At 44.2% G+C, this 21,649-nt stretch overlaps 2 protein-coding genes across 6 annotated transcripts in view; one reads left to right on the forward strand and one right to left on the reverse strand.

The window, feature by feature from the left end:
- The window catches only part of LOC110261339 (zinc finger protein 444), a 996,914-nt gene that overhangs the window by 652,398 nt on the left and 322,867 nt on the right, over positions 1-21,649 (forward strand). The window lies entirely within an intron of this gene.
- ZNF329 (zinc finger protein 329) lies at positions 798-19,696 on the reverse strand. Of its 5 annotated transcripts, XM_021097379.2 has the most exons (3): positions 19,616-19,696; positions 16,435-16,561; positions 798-3,420 (listed from the first exon to the last, which is right to left on the reverse strand). In XM_021097379.2, the coding sequence occupies exon 3, from the start codon at positions 3,398-3,400 to the stop codon at positions 1,787-1,789; it is 1,614 nt and encodes a 537-aa protein (XP_020953038.1). In that variant the 5' UTR covers positions 3,401-3,420; positions 16,435-16,561; positions 19,616-19,696; the 3' UTR covers positions 798-1,786. The 5 variants fall into 5 exon arrangements, with proteins under 5 accessions (XP_020953038.1, XP_084818515.1, XP_013854363.1 ...); XM_084962389.1 differs by lacking the exon at positions 16,435-16,561; XM_013998909.3 differs by lacking the exons at positions 16,435-16,561; positions 19,616-19,696 and adding an exon at positions 19,302-19,583.

A 21,649-nucleotide genomic window follows, 5' to 3' on the forward strand; every position in this document is an offset into this window, starting at 1 on the left:
GCAGTGTAAGCAGCTCTCCTAGGGCCAGTACTGCACAGCCTCAGGAGAGACACTCCCAGGTCCTCCCAGGCCTTTCTGTAGCTTCCTATTCCCATTCGTTGAGACCCACCCTCTCTTCCATAGTAATCACCCTCTCATTATCTAAATCCCTAAGAAGGAAATTATTCTCCTGTCCTGAGCTGTGGGATGTTGATTCCAGAGAAGCATCTGCCTAGATGCCCCCATCCATGCTTGAGGCTGCCTGGTGACCCTGACCGAGGACCTTCTGGTTTAAAAAAGTCCAAAAAGGAGTTCTCGGAGTTCCCATCATGGCTCAGCGGAAACTAATCTGACTAGCATTCATGAGGACAAAGTTCGATCCCTGCCTTGCTCAGTGGGTTAAGGATCCAGCGCTGCCGTGAGCTGTAGTGTAGGCTGAAGATGCAGCCTGAATCTGACATTGCTGTGGTTGTGGCATAGGCTGGCAGTTACAGCTCTGATTTGACCCCTAGACTGGGAACCTCCATATGCCTCAGGTGTGGCCCTAAAAAGGGAAAAAAAAGAAAAAGTTCTCCTGTGGCACAGCTGGTCGTGGAGTGGCTTGGGCTGCTGCTGTGGTGCAGGTTTGACCCCCTGACTTGGGAACTTCCACATGACATGGATGCAGAAGAAAAAAAAAAAGTTCAATGAAACCCCAAACTGCCTCCTGTTATCTCCACCTTTTTATTCCTCATCAAATTATTATAACATGATATGCTGTTATATCTATGATGATATGTATGACTTGTAATAGAGGAAAAATCATACGCAATTAACAGTTCCCTAGAAAAACCACATTTATTTCTCCATGATCAACATTCAATCTACATTGAATGTGTGCACATCTTTACATGGCTTTAGCAACAGCAAATCTTCTATTTTATGCTTCTGGTTGTTGGCCATATTATAAGCACTTTCAGTATGGGGACAAACCTTTCATCATTATGGTTTGGCATGGCTGCATGGAACAAATCAGAAGTTTCCCAAATTTATAATGAGGGGTGACAATGTAAACATAACCCAAAAACATGTTTTTTTGTTTGTCTCAATAACTAAAGCAACACATCACTTTTCTCAGCAGCAGATCTTTCCTTCTTGGTAGGAACCTGCTTCGGTCTCCTCTTAAGAGGGATAACATCACTGTACATCACAAGCAACTTCCTCATCCAGTTGCCCCTTCTGAAATGAGTCCTCAGCCTCTGGCAGTACTGTAACACGGAATACATTCAAATAGCAATCACTCTAATTCTGTGGTTGCTGTGGGGCAGAACACTGTGTAGGGTCTCTCACCAGGATGCCTTTGCAAGTAAAATCGTAAGGGCTCCTGCCCAAAAGCTTCCCTCACTGGATTCTAGTGAGTTTGCTTATGTACAGTAAGGCATACACTCCCTATTGAAGGACTTCTCATCCAGATTACACAGGTTTCTTCAGTTTGAGGACCCTGATGCACAGGTAGGTGGGTTCTCCAGGGAAGTATGGTCCTGACTTGTGCAGGTTTTATTCCAGTGTGTGCACTACTATGTTTGATACAGGCTAAATCATCCCTGAAGGCTTTTCCATATTACTACCATCCTGTATTCTCTCCAAGAGTTCCCTAAGGTATAGACTTAACGTATGATAAGGAATGTCTCACATCCATCAATTCACTGAAGAGCTCAACAAAGTCTTTTCCTGACTTTGACAGGGAGGAACTATCCCTGAAGATACTTCTCTTTCACACAGGTTTTTGAAAGCCTGTAGGGAGAGATAAACATGGCCCGCAAGCTCATTAAAGATCCACAGGCTGTTCCCCAGGGTGTGATCTTTGGTGTCGGATGAGGGAAGAGCTCCTTCTGAATGTTTTCCCACACTGAGGACAATGGCTGGGACCCTCCCTGCTGTGGAGTCTCTGATGTACTGCCAGGTGAGAGTTCTGCTTGAAGGACTTTCCACAGTCTGGACACTGGTATGGGGTCTCCTTGGTGTGAATTCTCTGGTGCTTGGTCAGACAGGAGCTGTCCCTGAAAGATTTGCCGCACTGATTACATTCATAGGGCTTCTCTCCAGTATGAGTCCTCTGGTGCCGGATGAGGCCGGCAATGTTCCTGAAAAGTTTCTGACACTGGTCACAGCCATAGGGCTTCTCGCCGGTATGAATCCTCTGGTGTCTGATGAGGTAAGCACTCTCAATGAAAGTTTTCCCACATTCTTTACACTCATAGGGCTTCTCCCCAGAATGGATTTTTTGATGCACAATAAGGTGAGAGTTACGGTTGAAGGATTTCCCGCATTCCACACACTCAAAGGGCTTCTCTCCAGTGTGAGTCCTCTCGTGCTGGGTGAGGTATGAGCCATCTCGGAAGGCCTTTCCACATTTGCTACATTCGTAGGGCTTCTCCCCAGTGTGGATTCTGAGATGCACTGTGAGGTGAGAGATGTCTGTGAAAGGTTTCCCACACTCATTACATCTATATGGTTTTTCCCCTGTATGAGTCCTTTGGTGCAGAATCAGGGATGAATTTCGATTGAAGGTTTTCCCACATTCTAGACATTCATAAGGTTTCTCCCCAGTGTGAATCCTCTGGTGTTGTGTCAGAGCAGACCCATCACTGAAGGCTTTCCCACATTTACTGCATTTATAAGGCTTCTCTCCTGTATGGATTCTGTGATGCACAATCAGGTTGTAGTTCTTGGAGAAGGACTTTCCACACTCATTACAGGTATAAGGTTTCTCTCCAGTGTGAGTTCGGTGATGTAAAACAAGAGAAGAGTTCCGTTTGAAGCACTTGCCACATTCAGTACATTTATACAGCTTCTCTCCAGGGCTGCTCCTCTTGTTTTCATTAAGAGATGAACTCAGGGTAAAGATGTCCCCAAAATCCTTACCTTCATACAATTTCTTTCCTCTTTTCATTATTTTTTGTTCACCAAGAGGGGCAAAAGGACTGAAAGACTTAACAGTCTCAGGGTATTTACAGGGTTTCTCTCTAGTTTGAGTTCTTCCAAATTGAATAACTTCTATGGAATGACTGAAGGTTTTCCCACAGGCATCACTGTCACCTGTTCTCCTAGCTACATAACTTTTGTGACAACTGTGTAAAGCTGGGTCACAATCCAGACTTTTAACATCTGAGCCATGTACACAGAAACCATTTGTTGTAGGAACTCTTTGATATCGTGGAAGGTCTGGGCTCACACTCAAATGCTCCCCAAATCCAGGATATTCATGAACTGCTTTCTGAGCTCCTGGTTCCTCCTGAGTTAAGGCTGATTGCTTCAAACATCCCTCCTGGCTCTCACAATTCCAACTGTCATCTAAAATGGAGAAATGAGGACCCTGTCTCGTAAATCCTTCCAACTCCATGTCACAGGACAGTTCTTCAGGAAGGTCTTGAGCTGTCATTTTCAATCTTGTGTTCCAGGCTAGAAAGCAAAGAACAAAAAAGACAGACTTAGGTACATGAAGCTGTGTCTAGAAGAGGAATCAGAAACAATAAAAGGTAGCACGTGGGTGTGTATTTTTACTTGTTTTCTTTTTTTCTTTTTTTGCCCAAGAAGTTCCTGGGCCAGGGACTGAACCTTCACCAAGACTTGAGCCATTGCAGTGACACCAAACCTTAACCTGACACACCACAAAGAACTCCTGCGTTTTTTTTGTTTTTTTTTTTTTTTAACTTTACATCTATACAAGGGGGAGAAAGTGAGATTCAAGGGATGGAGTTGCAAACAGGGTGAAGAAGCACCACAGCATTTGCATCCTCATAGAGAACAAGCAGCAGGAATGGTGTTGGGGGTAAACATCACCAAAAGGATCAGTGGAGACTAGGAAACCACAGTCAAGGTGTCACTGCTCACATAAGGAACACCCTCTCAGTCACTGAGCGCTTGTCCCCCATTTCCCCTACTGACAATCAGTAATCACTCCAGAGCTTCCACTTCACAAAGGGCTTGTGACTGCAGTGAATGACAGTTCTCACCCCACCTTTGTTGGCAGTGTTCTGCCTTCATTGATGGGACACAGCAGATGCCTGGTGACCTGAAAGTTCTGAAATTCCTAGATCTGTCAATGACTTCCTTGCAGGGTTATTACAAGAATCACCTCATATCTGAGGCTGGTTCTGAGCTGGGGAACAGACAGTTTTGTAAGTGGCTGCATGTCTTCACTGCTATGGATCTTTGACTTGATGCTACCAGACAACTGGCTCTAATTTTTTTTTTTAAGGTAAAATGAAATTAGACACTTATCTCAGAAAAACAAAATTTAAACTTCAGATGGATAAACATTTCAACATAAAATCAAAGTTTATTTATTTATTTATTTATTGTCTTTTTCAGGGCCGCACCCACGGCATATGGAGGTTCCCAGGCTAGGGGTCCAATCGGAGCTACAGCTGCTGGCCTATACCATTGCCACAGCAACACTGGATCTTTAATCCACTGAGCGAGGCCAGGTATCAAATCCGCAACCTCATGGTTCCTATTCGGATTCGCTTTCTTCTGCCCACGGCGGGAACTCCAAAAATCAAAGTTTAAATTATTTAGAGTACCTTCACAAATGGGGCAGTCTTCATCAAAAAGCAAAAACTATACACAAGAGGATTAACAACTTCGACACCAACATTAAAAATTTCCAAACAAAAGACACAAGAATCAAAACACAGGTAGCAAGTGGAGAGAAAATAGTATGAAGCATCCAAGAGTCAAAGGAATAGTGCCCAAGATCTATCAAAAAATTCTTACAGAAAAGCACAAAAAAGGGGGGGGTAAAGGATACCAAGAGGCCTTTCACAGAGAGAAAACAGAAATATTCTGAAAACATGAATTTTCTGCCCATTCTCATCATTTAGGCAATCACAAACTGCAAATTTAAGAACACAAAATATGGAGTTCCTGTTGTGGCTCAGCAGTAAAGAACCCGACTAGTATCCATGAGGATGCAGGTTCGATCCCTGACTTTGCACAGTGGGTTAAGGATCTGGTGTTGCCCAGAGTTTCACTGTAGGTCACAGTCGTGGCTGAGATCTTGCATTGCTGTGGCTGTGGTACAGGCTGGCAGCTGCAGCTCTGATTCAACCCCTGGCCTGGGAACTCCCATATGCCACAGGTGTGGCCCTAAAAGCCAAAAAAAAAAAAAAAAAAAAGCACATTTCATATGAGTAAAAGTAAAATAAATATAAAGCCTGGGCAGGTCATGCAGGAAAAGAGCTGGGGGGCATGTAAACTTGGTCAGTCCACTCAAGAGGGTGATTTGGTTGTGGCAACTGCAACATAAAATTGGCACATTCCAGTACCTTACAATTCCACTTGTCAGGGTCTTATTAGACTCGGAAAGCCTGAGTCCCAAGCATAACTAGATATCAAGCTATACCTAAGGAGCTGGCTGTAAAGGCCAACAAGAAAAAGACACATCACTAATGAAGGAATGAATAGTACTGATAAACTGGTAACAAAAACAGAATTCTGTGGTAATGAAGGTTACTTTCAAAGTGCTGAGGGAAAAACCTGTCAGGTACATGGGTGTTCAAGGGTGAAAGTAAGATTAAAAAAGCTTCAGAAAAGCAAAGCAGGAGTTCCTGCTGTAGCACAGTGGGTTAATGATCCAGCTTGTCTCTGTGGAGGCATGGGTTCTATCCTGGGGCCAGCACAGTAATTTAAAGCTCCAGCATTGCTGCAGATGTGGCATCTGTTGAGGCTGTGGCTGGGATATGATCCCTGGACTGGGAACTTCTTCATGGTGCAGGTACAGCTGAAAAAGGAAAAAAAAAAATTTAAAAAGTAAAAGCAGAGTTCATCTCCAAGGACACCAGTCAAAAGAATTAGAAAACAAAAACAAAAACTGTTCTTCAGAAAAAAAAAAATTAAAAAAAACCCCAAAGGAAGGAATGGAGGGAACATGTATTTAAATCAAATGCAGCATTGATCATATAAAATGCAGCAACAACAATGACTCATGGAGTTAACATAGGGATGAATTAAAATACCAAATGGCAGTGGGCCTGTTAGACAAAAAAGTTACGCTGATGGGTTTTTTTGAGGGGGGTGGTAGGGGCCATGCCCACAGCATGAGGAAGTTCCCAGGCCAGGGAATGAACCCGTGCCACTGCAGTGACAATGCCAAATCCCTAACCACTACGCCACCAGGGAACTCCCCTGAAGGTCTTATATTGTTCATGATTCACGTTAGACCTGGTCAAATCAGGAATAAAAGATTAAGTTCTGGGTAAAACTTCCAAGCCCACAGAGCAAGCAGTTTTCAACCAGAGACAGTTTTACTCCCAAGGGACACTTGGGAATGTCAGTAACACTTCTGATTGTCATGACTGGTGGACAGATGCCACTGGAATCTAAGTATGCGGCTAAACACCCTTTTAAATGTTCCTGGTGGTGAAGTGGGTTAAGGATACAGCGCTGTGTTACTGCTGTGGCACAGGTCACTACTGTGGAACAAGTTCGATCTCTGGCCCAGGTACTTCCATGTGCTGAGGGTGTGGGCAAAACAAACAAACAAACAAACAAACAACCCAAAAACAAACAAACACAGACAGGCCCTCACAAAACAGAATGACCCAGCTTCAAATGTCAATAGTGCTAAAGAGGAAAAACTCTGCCGCAGGAGAAAATAATAATAAAAAAACCCCAAATCAATCCAGAAGAAGGTAGTAAGGGAGGAAAGCACTGAAAGGGAAGGTTAAAATAGAAAATATGAAATAGGACATCACCAATAATAATAAATATAAGTGGCCTTGATGGGCAAAATAAAGACACTGCAGAGTTCCCTCTTAGTGCAAGAGTGGGCTAAGGATCCATTTTGTCACTGATGTGGCTCGGGTCTCTACTGTGGCGCAAGTTAAACCCCTGGTCCAGGAATATCCACATGCCATGGGTAGAGCAAAAAATAAATAAATAAAATAAATAAATAAATAAATAAACTATGTCAGACTGCATTTAAAAATGTGTTTAGACAATGGAATACTACTCAGCCATAAAAAAGAATGACATAATGCCATTTGCAGCAACATGGATGGAACCAGAGACTCTCATACTGAGTGAAATGAGCCAGAAAGACAAATACCATATAATATCACTTATAACTGGAATCTAATATCTAGCACAAATGAACATCTCCTCAGAAAAGAAAATCATGGACTTGGAGAAAAGACGTGTGGCCGCCTGATGGGAGGAGGAGGGAGTGGGAGGGATCAGGAGCTTGGGCTTATCAGACACAATTTAGAATAGATTTACAAGGAGATCCTGCTGAGTAGCATTGAGAACTTTGTCTAGATACTCATGTTGCAACAGAACAAAGGGTGGGGAAAAAAAATGTAATTGTAATGTATACATGTAAGGATAACTTGATCCCCTTGCTGTACAGTGGGAAAATTTTTTAAAAAAAGTGTAAAAAAATAAAATAAAATAAAATTAAAAAAAAGGTGTTTAGGAGTTCCCATCATGGCTCAGTGGTTAATGAATCCGACTAGGAATCATGAGGTTGCAGGCTCGATCCCTGGCCTTGCTCAGTGGGTTAAGGATCCGGCGTTGCCATGAGCTGTGTTGTAGGTCACAGACAAGGCTTGGATCCCATGTTGCTGTGGCATAGGCTGGTGGCTACAGCTCTGAATGGACTGCTAGCCTGAGAACCTCCATATGCTGTGGGTGCGGCCCTAGAAAAGACAAAAAAAGACTAAATAAACAAATAAATAAATAAAATAAAGATGTGTTTACAACAGACACAACAAAAGCAAAAGAACACAGAGGATAAAAGCCAATGTCTGGAACAGATTGTATATTTCTCTGCTAAGAATAAATTTCAAGTATAATAATGGGGCAATATAACAATGGCAAAGATGTCTACATTAAGAGCATGCCTCCAAACGCTCTGCTTCAAAGTCAGGAAACCCAGCTAAACTGGGAGGGTTTAGTGAACCTCTTTCATATACAGAAATTCAGAAAATCGGAATAGAGATAAGCATGACAGAATATAATCAGCCAGCCTGGTGACATAGTTGGATGAAGGGTCACTATCAACAATTAGAGCCAAAGGGGAGTTCCTGTTGTGGCTCAGCAATAATGAACCTGACTAGTATCCATGAGGATTTGGGTTTGATCCCTGGCCCTGCTCAATGTGTTAAGGATCTGATATTGCTGTGAGCTGTGCTATAGGTCGCAGGTGTGGCTCAGATCTAGAGTTGCTGTGGCTGTGGTGTAGGCAGGCAACTACAGCTCCGATTTGACCACTAGCCTGGGAATTTCCATATGCCACAAGTATGGCCCGGAAAAAAAAAAAAAAAAAAAAAAAAAAGACAAGAAAAAAAATTAGAGTCAAAGCACAAATGGAGTATTTGCTAACAATGGCCAGATATACCAGGCCAAATAACAAGCTCAACAAAGGCCAGAGCACATAAATGTGCTTGACTATAAATGTGATTAAGTTAAAAGCCAATAACAGAAAAGCAAAGTAAAAAAAAAAACAAAAAAAAAAAACCCAGGAGTTCCTGTCCTGGCTCAGCAGAAATGAATCTGACTAGCATCCATAAGGACACACAGGTTCAATCCCTGGCCTTGCTCAGTGGGTTAAGGATTCGCTGCCACCATGAGCTGTGGTGTAGATGGTAGACGCAGCTCAGATATGGTGATGCTGTGGCTGTGGTCTAGGCCAGCAGCTGCAGCTCCAATTCAACCCCTGACTTGGGAACCTTCATATACTATGGGTGCAGCCCTAAAATTAAAAAAAGACCAAAAAAAGTTTTTTAATTAAAAAAAATTAAAAAAATTAAAAGAACAGTAATAGAAAACCAAATACAAAAAGTAAAAAATAATAAATTGAAAATCCTTACTGACTTGGAAAAATAAAAACTGGTTTTTCAGTAATTCACAAATCAAAGAGCAATCCTAAAAATCAGAAAGTATGGAGAAGTGAGTAACGAATGGAAATGGTACCTCTCAAAACACATGGCAAAAAAGGATGCAGCTAAAGTAGTTCCTAGGTAGGAAATGTCGCTCTTTAATGCCTTTATTTTTTGTTTTTTAATTTTTATTTTATTTTATTTTTGCTTTTTAGGGCCACATGCATGGCATATGGAGGTTCCCAGACTAGGGGTCTAATCGGAGCTGTAGCTGCTGGCCTACACCACAGTCAGTGACGCCAGATCCGAGCCGCGTCTGCCACCTATACCACAGCTCACGGCAACACGGGATCCTTAACCCACTGAACGAGGCTAGGGGTCAGACCCGAACCTCGTGGTTCCTAGTTGGATTCGTTTCTGCTGTGCCATGACAGGAACTCCTTTAATGCCTATATTTTAAAAAGAAGACTGAAAGTCAATGGGCTCACTCTTCAACTTAAGACTTAAGGGAAAGAGGAGTTCCCATTGTGGCGCAGCGGAAACAATCTGACTAGTAGCCATGAGGTTGCGGGTTCGATCCCTGGCTTCGCTCAGTAGGCTAAGGATCTGGCATTGCCGTGAGCAGTGGTGTAGGTCACTAACACAGCACGGATGCTGCGTTGCTCTGGACATGGTGTAAGCGGGTGGCTACAGCTCCAATTTGACCCCTAGCCTGGGAACCTCCATATGCCACAGGAGCGACCCTAAAAAGCAAAAAACAAAACAAACAAAAAAACCCAGAGTCTGTTATCGGAGGGAACTCCCACTGTGGCATAACAGGATCAGCATCAACTGGGGAGCCATTGGGACATGGGTTCAATCCCTGGCCCAGCACAGTGGATTAAGATCCCGCATTGCTGCAGCTGTGGCTTAGGTCATGACTGTGGTTCCTTTCTGATGCCTGGCCCAGGAACTCCATATGCTGCAGGACGGCCAAAGATGATTAAAAAAAAAAAGTCTATTATTTGAAAAGACTAGGGATTTCTGAAGTGGCTCACTGGAAACAATCTGACAAGAATCCATGAGGACACAGGTATGAGCTCTGGCCTCACTCAGTAGGTTGAGGATCCAACATTGCTGTGAGCTGTGGTGTAGGTCTCAGACCCAGCTTGGATCTGGCATTACTGTGGCTGTGGCATAGGCTGGTAGCTACAGCTCTGACCCCTAGCCTGGGAAACTCTATATGCCAAAGGTGTGGCCCTTAAAAAAAAAAAAAAGGAAATGAAAAGACTAATGAAATTACTTTTTGGCAAGCGTTTAACCATAAAAAAATGAACAAGGAGTTCTTGGTGTGGCTCAACAGGTTAAGGACCTGATATTGTTTCTGTGAGGATGTGGATTCAACTCCTGGCCTCCATCAGTGGGTTAAGGTTCTGGTGTGGCTGTGGTGTAGGCCCCAGCTGCAGCTCTGATTCAACCCCTGGCCCAGGAACTTCCATGTGTTGCAAGTATGGCTGTAAAAATAAAAAATAAAAAAAAGATAAAGATTGTACACATAGGTGATATTCGTTTTAAAATGGGGATATAATTGAGATACAGAAGAAAGTCACCAAAATGGTAATGTTGGATTTATTCTAGGAAAGCAGGGACTGTGAAACATTAGAACATATACTGACACAATTCCCCACATTTTCGGATTATAGAAGTCTGGCCCCTACATCCTGTCTTTTTTTTTTTTTTTTTTGTCCTTTTTTGGCTATTTCTTGGGCCGCTCCCGCGGCATATGGAGGTTCCCAGGCTAGGGGTCGAATCGGAGCTGCAGCCACCGGCCTACACCAGAGCCACAGCAACGCGGGATCCGAGCCGCGTCTGCAACCTACACCACAGCTCACGGCAACGCCGGATCCCCAACCCACTGAGCAAGGGCAGGGACCGAATCCGCAACCTCATGGTTCCTAGTCGGATTCGTTAACAACTGTGCCACAACGGGAACTCCCATCCTGTCTTAATAAATTCAGAAAGTAATGTGAAGAAATCTCATCCAGCCTCAACATCAAAACGCTCTAAGATGAAAAAATAGTAGACCCCTCTACCCTATGTCAATAAATTGATAAAGTATCTTAACAAAAGCTCCACTTCATGATGAATATTCTTAACAACTAGGAACATGGGGAATTACGGTAAATATCACACCCAAGGAAACCTCAGAACTGTTCACTCTGAAGCCAAGATCAAGACCCCAGATGCCTGCCGCGTCCACCGCATTCAACAGAGACGCAGAGGGCCAGCTGGTCCGGAGAACCACACCACCAGCTGTCAGTCCTGGACGCTCCTATGTTTCAGGCCTCCTGAGGGTACCCTGCTACAGGGCTACATGCTGTCTATACTGAGCCTTCTGCATAGACTGGGGCCCAGTGGCCTATAGCTGTCCTGTGAAAATGAGATAGAGAGCCCTGCCCTTCAGGTCTGTAGGGGAAGGATGTATGTGTGCATTTAAAGGAAGTGAGGTAAGTCAGACATATACAGGATGATACCACTTAGTACAATTTTTTAGACACACAAAATATTCTGGAAGTAAAAATACTAACATGCCCTGGTAACACCCCTAGCAAAGCCGTGACCATGACTGTCTTGGGGATGTGGACGGGAAAAGGCCTTGAGGAGCGAAGGGAATGTCCATTTCATCTATAATAGATATTTATTTGAATGAAATAAGACTTACAAACCACTAAGAAAGTGAAAAGACAACCTACCAAATGGGAGAGAATAATTACAAAGCATGTATCTGATAAAGAACTTGTAGAAGATATAGGTAACTCATAACCCAATAATAACAGGACAACCCAAATTATAACAAAAGGCAAAGGATCTGAATAGACATTTCTCCAAAGAAGACATACGGCTGACCAATAAGCACAGGAAAAGATGACCGGCATCATTAACCATGAGGGAAATGCTCATCAAAACCACAGCGAGACACCATCTCACACCCACCAGTGTGGCCAGTATCAAAAAAGACAGTAACATGTCTTGCGAGGATGAGAAGAAACTGGAACCCTCATACACTTTGGGGGGAAATGTAAAATGATGCAGAAGCTTTGGAAAACAGTCTGACAGTTTCTCGAAAAGTTCAACGTGGAGGAGTTCCCACCGTGGCGCAGTGGTTAACGAATCTGACTAGGAACCATGAGGTTGCAGGTTCGATCACTGCCCTTGCTCAGTGGGTTAACGATCCAACGTTGCCGTGAGCTGTGGTGTAGGTCGCAGACGCGGCTCGGATCCTGCGTTGCTGTGGCTCTGGCATAGGCTGGCAGCTACAGCTCCGATTAGACCCCTAGCATGGGAACCTCCATATGCCGCAGGAGCGGCCCAAAGAAATGGCAAAAAGACAAAAAAAAAAAAAAAAAAAAAAAAAAAAAGTTAAACGTGGAGTTATATGACCCAACAATTCAACTCATAGATATTTACTAAAGAAAAGGGTAAACAAATGTCTACGCATAAATTTCTAAATGAATTATGAGGTCACAGCACACTATTCATGATAAACAAAAATAGAAACAACCCAAATAAATGTCCATTAAACCAAAGAATGGATAAACAAAATGTAGACATACACACTATAGAATATGATTCACCCTTAAGAAGGAATAAAGTACTATAAATGCTTCAACAACAAAGATGAATCAAGACTTCATATTGTATAACCCCATTTACATGAAACATCCAAAAGAGGCAATTCCATACAGACTGAAAGCCAACCAATGGTTGCCACGAGCTGGGAGAAGGGGTTATGGGGAGTGACTGCTAAAGGGTATGGGTTTTTTTTTTCTTGGACTCATGAAAATGTTTTGGAATTACATAGTGGTGATGGTTGCACAACTTTGTAAATATTCTAAACCAGTGAACTGTGCACTTTGGATGAATGAATCATATAGTATATGAATTACATCTCAAAAAAGCTGTGAATTTGCAGCAACATGGAGGGACCTAGAAACTATCATGCTAAGTGCAGTCAGTCAGACAGTGAGACACCATCACCATATGCTATCACTGACATGTGGAATCTAAAAAAAGGACACAATGAGCTTCTTTGCAGAACAGATACTGACTCAGACTTTGAAAAACGTATGGTTTCCAAATGGGTAGAGGATGCTGTGGGGGTTTGGGTTGGAAATGCTATAAAATTGGGTTGTGATGATTGTTGTCCAACTAAATGTAATAAAATTCACTGAGTAATTAAAAAAAAAATAAAAAGCTGTGATAAGTAAATTTGCACCTGTAAGGGGGGAAGTTTCGCCTAGCCTGACCTGCGGTGCTTGACCTTGGCAGTTCTTCCCGTGGGGCATGTGGATTTCCATGGAGGTGTCAGGTTGTCACAAAGATGGAAGCAGAAGGACCTGCTAGCATCTGCTGGGCCTTAGCTGGGGATGCACATTGTTCCCACGCTTGGGACTGCTGCACATGATGCTTGACCATTCTGTGGACCACAGACCCTACAGCTATCAACCTCAGGTACTTTCGAACAGAAAACACTACGTGTATTTTAAGAGCATTACAGGAAAGGTGCCTTCCTTTAGGAGAAGGAAGCTGAAAGGAAATCCAGATACAGCCCCGAATTCATGAATGCACTCCCTATTCCGCATCTCTCCCCTTAAGGAAAACTGGCCATTACAGCTCTACATCCAATAAATGACAGCATGAGTGCCATAGTAAGGTTACTGCAAAAGAAAACACACCAGCATAGAGGAGGATATTAAGACAGACTTTGGGGGAACAGTATAAAATTAGAGTATTTAATGCAAGAATCTCATTCAATTTCATTAAGATTGTTTTTATTTTTTTGTCTTTTTTTTAGGGTTGTACCCAAGGTGTATGGAGGTTCCCAGGCCAGGGGTCAAACTGGAGCTGTACATGCCGGGCTATGCCACAGCCACAGCAACGCGGGATCCAAGCCACATCTGTCCCCTACACCACAGCTCACAGCAATGCCAGATCCTTAACACAGAGTGGAGCCGGGGATTGAACCCACATTCTCATGGATACTAGTCAGGTTCATTACCACTGATCCACAACGGGAACTCCAATTTTTAAAATTTTTAATTAAAAAAAATTTCTTTTGCTATTTTTTTGGCCGAGCCCCCGGCCTGCAGAAGTTTCCCCACCAGGTAGCAAACCTGCAACCAGAGCAACAGCAGTGACAACGCAGGATCTGCTAAGCCACAAAGGAATGTCAATTAAGGTTTTTTAAAAAGTCTCATTATTACTGCCTTCATAAATATCAGTGTATTGCTTTTTACAGCAACACAATGACACAAAAACTATGTTATAAAAATTTCATCTTGGAATTCTTGCTTTGGCTGAGCAGGTTAAGGACCTGATACAGTGTCTATGAGGATGTGGGTTCGATCCCTGCCCTCACTCAGTGGGTTAAGGATCCAGCACTGGGCAAGCTGTGGTTTGGACTCAGATGTGGCTTGGATCTGGCACTGCTGTGGCTGTGGTGCAGGCCAGCAGCTGCAGCTCCAATTAGAGCCTGGCCTGGGAACGAACCCCTAGCAGGTGCAGCCTTAAAAAGGAAAAAAAAAAATTTCATTTTGATGCTGTTCACAAACTTTGGGGGTTCTCTGTTTTTCCCCCACTCCTCCTCTGACCCTGTGCTCAGCCAGCCACAAGAGCACTTCTCTAAAACGCCAGTACTACTAATTTTCCTCACCATCGTTCTCTTCTCCACGTCCACCAAAGCCTTTCCATCTTTTCCACGGTCTCCGACCGAGGCTTTCCACCCACTGAATATCGCCCTAACATGTACTGAGACTGCTGGTCTGTCTGGAGAACTGCTTTCTGTGCTAATTCTTCCTGATGCTGTTCCAGTCATAGCAGAGGCGGTGACTGACTGACCCTTCGCCTGTCACACAAGATCATCCAGACAACACCGGTTGCTCTTAACTGCATAAGTGCTTCAAATCCCCTTCCACCAAGGTAGTGTCTTGCTTCCCTTCCTATTTAACACACCTGGTCTGAATCCATGTCTGCAACACTTACTGTTCCAGCAGCATCCGGCCACAACTCATCTCATTCAATTTCATTGAAGACAATTATTCTGTCCTATTTCTTTTAATTCAAACTACAGTCTCTAGCACCAGACTGTTTCTTTTGTCTTTGAGGTAGCTGTGCCCAGCATTTAAACATAGAAATAAAATTTTTAAGACAAAGGTCTTTCCTTTTATTGATTGCAGCTACTGATCATAAAGAGTGAACATTACACAAAAATTAACTCAAAGTGTACCACAAGCCTAAATGTAAGAGCTAAAATTATAAAACTTTTAAAAGAAAAACAGACATAAATCTTCAGAAACATGAATATGACACCCAAACCACAAGTTACGAAGTAGATAAATTGGGACTAATCAAAATTAAAACCTTTTGTGCTTCAAAGAATGTAACTAAGAAAGAAGAGCACACACTTCACTGACCTGATTTCTCTCTGTATGAGTACTGTTATTTCTACACAAATAAGTGAAGGTTAATTAGCAGTATAACTAAAGAGTAATGCCATCAGTCTCCCTCAGATGAATAAAAAAAAAAAAAAAAAAAAGCAAGGAGTTCCCACTGTGGTCCAGCAGGTTAAGAACCCAACATAGGGTCTGTGAGGATATAGGTTCAAACACTGGCCTTGCTCTGTGGGTTAGGGATCCAACGGTTGGATCCAATGGTTGTCTCCGTGGAGGACTGGACTGATCCCCAGCCTGCAACTTCCATATGCCGTAAGTGTGGCCAAAAAGAAACAGTAACTTAGGAGTTCCTGCTGTGGTGCAGTGGGTTAAGAATCTGACTGCAGAGGTGAGGGTGACTGCAGAGGCTAGGGTTCCACCCCCAGCCCAGCACAGTGGGTTAAAGGATCTGGCACTGACACACCTGCAATGGAGGTCGAAGCTTTGACTCGGATTCAATCCCTGGCTGGAGAACTTCCATATGCTGCTGCCACAGATGTGGCCATAACACTAAATAATTAATTTTTAAAAAGTAAGAAAGCAACCGAAATGGCCATCAACTGATGAATGGATGAACAAAATGTAGTATATCCATACAATGGGGTATTATTCATCCATAAAAATGAACTGAGTAGATACATGCTACAATGGGGATGACCCTTGAACACTACTAATTTGTGAATTAGTAGTGAAAGAAGCTAAGACAAAGGACTACATATTTTATGACCATTTATATGAAATGTCTAGAATAGGTAAATGCAGAGACAGAAAGTACATTAGTAACTGCCTAGGGTTGAGAGGAATGGAGGAAATGAGAAGTGGCTGCTAATGGGCACAGGTTTTTCATTTGGGGGATGATGAAAACATCTTAAAACTGATATTGGTAATACATGCACAACCTCCTGATTATAATGAAAAGCACCCAACCGTATGCCTCATGAGAGTGAATTATATGGTATGTGAATTATATCTCATTACAGCTGTTTAAAAAACTAAGCAGGTGCTGAACCTGCTGTGGTGGGAAATACTGGTCTAGACCCCACTTAGCATGTTTCCGATGCTACATGCGAGAAGTTAATTCTATAGGAATGTGACAAACCTGTGGAGAATTCAGAGGCACTCACCTCTGAAGGGCTTTATCCCCGCTCTCAATGACCCTGCAGAGGGATCCACTTAGGCCGGATGACTGGGTATTTAATATCACTGGTTGCCGGACCTCAGCTTTCTGACTCTGTGTGTTTCCTGCCATCTCTGTGAACCACACACAATAATGTTTACTTTACCTGTTCAAGTGATATATTCTTTTAACAAAAATAGTTTGCTGCCAACTTCGGTCCTGTCCTAAAAAGCTGCCCATCTGGAGTTCCTGTCATGGCTCAGTGGTTGACAAGTCCAACTAGGAACCATGAGGTTGCGGGTTCCATCCCTGGCCTTGCTCAGTGGGTTAAGGATCCGGCGTTGCCATGAGATCCAGTGTAGGTCACAGATACGACTCGGATCTGGCGTGGCTGTGGCTGTGGTGTAGGCCAGCAACTATAGCTCGGATTTGACCCCTAGCCTGGGAACCTCCATATGCTGCGGGAACAGCCCAAGAAATGGCAAAAATACAAAAAAAAAAAAAAAAAAGAAAAAGAAAAGAAAGAAAGAAAAAAAAAAAAAGCTGCCCATCTGATTACCAATTGTGATAAACAGTCTGACTATTTTTTTTTTTTTTTTTTTTTTTTTTTTGCTTTTTAGGGCCACACCTGCAGCATATGGAAGTTCCCAGGCTAGGGGTCAAATCCGAGCTATAGTTGCTGGCCTACACCACAGCCACAGCCACGCCAGATCCGAGTCGTATCTGTGACCTACACTGGATCTCACGGCAACACTGGATCCTTGACCCCCTGAGCGATGCCAGGGATCAAACCTTCATCCTCACTGATCCTAGTCAGGTTCATTACTGCTGAGTCACAAGGGGAACTCCCCCAACTTTATTTTTGATGACCAACTGCTGACAGTTTTTAAAGCTCCCCTACCCCAACCACCTACTGCCCCTTCTTCTTCTAGCCAAACTAACAAGAAAGCCTGAGTGCTTTCTCCTTGATGTTGGCAAAAATTCAAGCCATGCAAGTTCCAACCAATGCAAGGCCACCCCCAGCCCGGGTCCATTCTCTAATCATTTTTCTGCTCCCTCATGCTGTTTTTGGATCACCTTGGGAAGCCTCTCCTGCTCTCCCAACACAGTCTCATTATGTGAGTAATAAACCTTTTAACCTCTGGGGGTAAAATATACAAAAAGAGTGTGTACACATGTGTTTGAGGCAGGGAAAAAAGAAAGATTAAGCTAATGTAGCAAAGTGTTAATAACTTGATGATCTGGATGGTTTTACAAGTGTTCAATGAACTATTCCTGCAACATTTCTGCAGGTAAAAAATTTTCAAAATAAAAAGTTGGGGAGTTCCTGTTGTGGCTCAACAGAAACAAATCTATTATCCATGAGGATACAGGTTTTATCCCTGGCCTTGCTCAGTGAGTTAACAATCCAGGGTTGCAGTGAGCTGTGGTATGGGTCCCAGATGTGGCTAGGATCTGGCATTGCTATGGCTGTGGTGTAGGCCAGTAGCTACAGCTTCAATTTGACCCCTAGCCTGGGAACCTCCATATGTCTCAGGTGAGGCCCTAAAAAATATTTATGTATATAAATAAAATTTAAAAATTAAAAAAATAAAAAGTTGGGTTGGAAGGGGGCGAAACAAGTAATAAAGTTACTTCTTGTGACTGAAAAAAAAAAAAAAAGGCTTGATGTTTTCAACATATTTTTTACAAGCCCAAGTCCCTAACAATCAAAAAAAAAATTTAATTGGCAAAGGATAAGGGATCTTTCTGGGGTAATGGTAATTTTGATAAAGCTTTGGATTGCATTTATCATAACTCATCCTGTGATACAATGAAGATTTGTGCATAAGTCAGTTTTCCCTCCAAAACTTAAAAAGCAATGTTGAACTCTACTGATGTTACGCACAGTCAGATGTTTGAGGGGAAGTGGAGTGAAATCTACCACTTTGGGTTTTTTGTCTGTTTTTTGAGGGCACCGCAGCATGTGGAAGTCCCAGGGCCAGGGATCAAACCGGAGACACAGGAGCGACCCAAGCCGCTGCAGTGGCAATGCCGAACCCTTAATCTGTTGTGTCACAAGAGATCGAAATCCGCCACTCTGAATGTGCCCTTTAAAAAACTGGTGGGAGTTCCCGTCGTGGCTCAGTGGTTAACGAGTCCGACTAGGAACCATGAGGTTGCGGGTTCGATCCCTGCCCTTGCTCAGTGGGTTAAGGATCCGGCGTTGCCGTGAGCTGTGGTGTAGGTTGCAGACGCGGCTCGGATCCCGCGTTGCTGTGGCTCTGGCGTAGGCCAGTGGCTACAGCTCCGATTCGACCCCTAGCCTGGGAACCTCCATATGCCGCGGGAGCGGCCCAAAGAAATAGCAAAAAGACAAAAAAAAAAAAGACTGGTGGACGGCTAAAAGGGTAGATAAATGGAACAAAGACAGGGGACTCGCAAGCATAGCAGATGTGAATGCGTTCATATAGGACGCACAAGTTTTTCAACTTTTCCATATAATAAACTATCGGAGGAAGAGGAGCTAAGGAAACGAACCGCTAAACAAGGGAGAAGAAAGCCAAGTGGCTCCTAACAGGTGGGAAAACGAAGCAAGACCTAACTTTGCAGCTATAAGTGGGCATAAAGCGGGTGATCTGACACCTGCCAGACTCAGTGGGAAACGACACAATCTGCGGGCCCAACGCGGCCACCTCGGCCCTCCCACCACCCCGCAGCAGAAGGGCGGCTGACGGGTCAGGACACCCCGCAGGCTGGGGCAAAAGGGTCCCTATGGCAAGACCGGCTCCACTGGAGCGCGGAACCGCGGGGGGAATCCCTGGGCGTCCTCAGCCCAAGAGGGCTCGTCCACTCCCGCTGAGGTACGTCCACACCCGCCGGGGGCGTCCTCACCCGCAGAAGGGCGACGTCCATACCCGCAAAAGGGGGACTTCCCCACCAGCTGGGGGGGCGTCCACATCCGCAGAAAGGGGGCGTCCTCACCCTTCGCCAGGAGTCTACACCTGCTGGGGGGCGTCCTCACAAGCCAGGGCCGCCGCCCCCCGGTTCGCCCTGCCGCCCAGAGAGCGGGGCGCTCCCACTGCCCGCGGCGGGCAGACGCGCCGCTCCAGCCGCACCAGGACCCGGCGGACACCGCCCCCCGCCACACACCCGCAGCCTGCGAGCGGAAACTGGAACCGAAATGCCCAGGGGCGAAGCCGACTCACCTCGGCCGGGCGGGCGGCACCGGCGCCGGCGGCGGCGGCCATGTTCGGCGCAAGTGCGCGTGAGCGCGCCAGGCCCCGGATGAGCGAGTCCCAGGAAGCGCCGCGGCCTCCGCCCGCCCGGGCGGGACGCAGACTGGAGCTCCCGCCTCGCCTCCCGCTGGAGCTGCCTCGGGGTCTGCGGCTGCGCGGGGTCGCCCCAGGCTGCCGGACCCCCTGCGGCAGCCCTGCGCCCACCCTGCCCCGCCAGATGCGGGACTTCGGAGAGGTGCTGTTGTTTACCTACTCAGCCCCTTGCTGATGTCCGTGTTCCTTCGCTGGCATCTGTTTACTCCTTCGGCTTTAATCAGAGGACGTTTTCGCCTGGCCTTGTTTTCATGTACAGCATAATTTACCGAAATTATTCTATGCCATCATTCTTTTCGAGGAAAATATGTTAAAATTCAGTTAAGGGCACCTCAGTATTCATTGATAGAATAGTTATTTACTTAGAAATCCAAACAGAAGGTAGGCATTTTTTGAATTAATGGAACAGTTACGTAAAGATTCTAGATTAGGAATGGAACTCAATTTATGCGATGTGGAGAAATCAGTGGATAAATTAGTAACACGCAGTTAGAAAATGTGCTTTGAAATGTGCTCAGTCTTATGTGTGTGTATAAAATAAATCAGTCCCTGAAATAAATAATAATTCATATAGATACAAAAAATAATTAATATCCACACTCCAACCACGCAGCATGACCGCGGGGACGGGAAACCCCCAGAGGAGCCCAGGCAGGGTATGTGTGAGGCCTCAGCTACTGGGAACGTGTCTTCCCCACTTGGTCTAAGTCAAGGTCAAAGAGAATTCTCAAAGGATCTCCCACGTACAAATATTATTTGTGCTTCATATTGGTGATTGTCTTTTTTTAAAAGTTGAAGTACAGAAGTTCCCGTTGTGGAGCAGTGGAAACGAATCCAACTAGTATCCGTGAGGATACAGGTTTGATGCCGGGCCTTGCTCAGTAGGTTAAGGATCCCACCTTGCTTTGAGCTCTGGTGTTTGCCTGAGCAAAAATAAATAAATAAATACAACTGAAGTATAGATGATTTACAGTATCGTGTTAGGTTTTTTTGTTTTTCGTTTTGGATTTTTAGGGCCGCTCCTGCATCATATGGAAGTTTCCAGGCTAGGGGTTGAATTGGAGCTGCTGCCAGTCTACACCACAGCCACAGCAGCATGTGATACCAGCCGAATCTGCAGGCTACACCACAGCACACAGCATCACTGGATCCTTAACCCACTGAGCAAGGCTGGGGATCAAACTCACATCCTTATAGATACGAGTTGAGCCACAATGGGAACTCCCCATACTGTGTTAGTTTAAGCATACAGTGAAATGAGTTAGTTGTATATATTTTTCAGATTATTTTCCATTATAGGTTATTACTGTATTTTGAATATAGCTCCCTGTACTATACAGTAAATCCTTGTTGCATATCTATTTTATGTATCATAGTTTGTATCTGTCAATTCCATACTCCTAAATTATCCCTCCCCTCCCCTCTTCTCCCTTGGCAACCGTAAAATTGTTTACTCTGTGAATGTCTCCATTTTGTATATAGATTCATTTGATAATTTTTTAGATTCCACATATAAGTGATATCTTAATATTTGACGTTGTCTTACATAGTGTAATATTCTCTAGGTCCATCCATGATGCTGCAAATAGCAATATTTCATTTACAGCTGAGTAATATACTATTGACACACACACACACACACAACATCTCAGTGTGTGTGTGTGGGGGGGTGGGTGTGTGTACACCACATCTAAACCAGCCACCTCTTAATAAGCCTTTGGGTTGTTTCCATGTTGTGGCTGTTGTATTTGGTGCTGCTATGAATATTGGGGTGCATGCATCTTTTCATTAATTATTTATTTATTTGCTTTTTTCAGGGCTGCACCTCCAGCATATGGAAATCTCCAGGCTACGGCTGGAACCAGAGCTGCAGCTGTTGGCCTCCACCACAGCCACAGCAACACAGGTTCC

The sequence above is a fragment of the Sus scrofa genome, chromosome 6 (genome assembly GCF_054392235.1).
Source record: "Sus scrofa isolate SSC_HxYL_T2T_F1_AM1 chromosome 6, Sscrofa_HxYL_maternal_Yorkshire_Landrace_v2.0, whole genome shotgun sequence".
Classification (NCBI taxonomy): domain Eukaryota; kingdom Metazoa; phylum Chordata; class Mammalia; order Artiodactyla; family Suidae; genus Sus; species Sus scrofa.

What these genes read in the sequence shown, in the direction of transcription:
- ZNF329 (XM_013998909.3), bottom strand. Translation starts at nt 19,368, where the DNA reads ATGTGGACGCCCCCCCAGCTGGTGGGGAAGTCCCCCTTTTGCGGGTAT. An exon ending in TGGACGTCGCCCTTCTGCGG is followed by an intron (nt 3,421 to 19,301) that starts GTGAGGACGCCC and finishes TTTGCTTTCTAG; the next exon opens with CCTGGAACACAAGATTGAAA.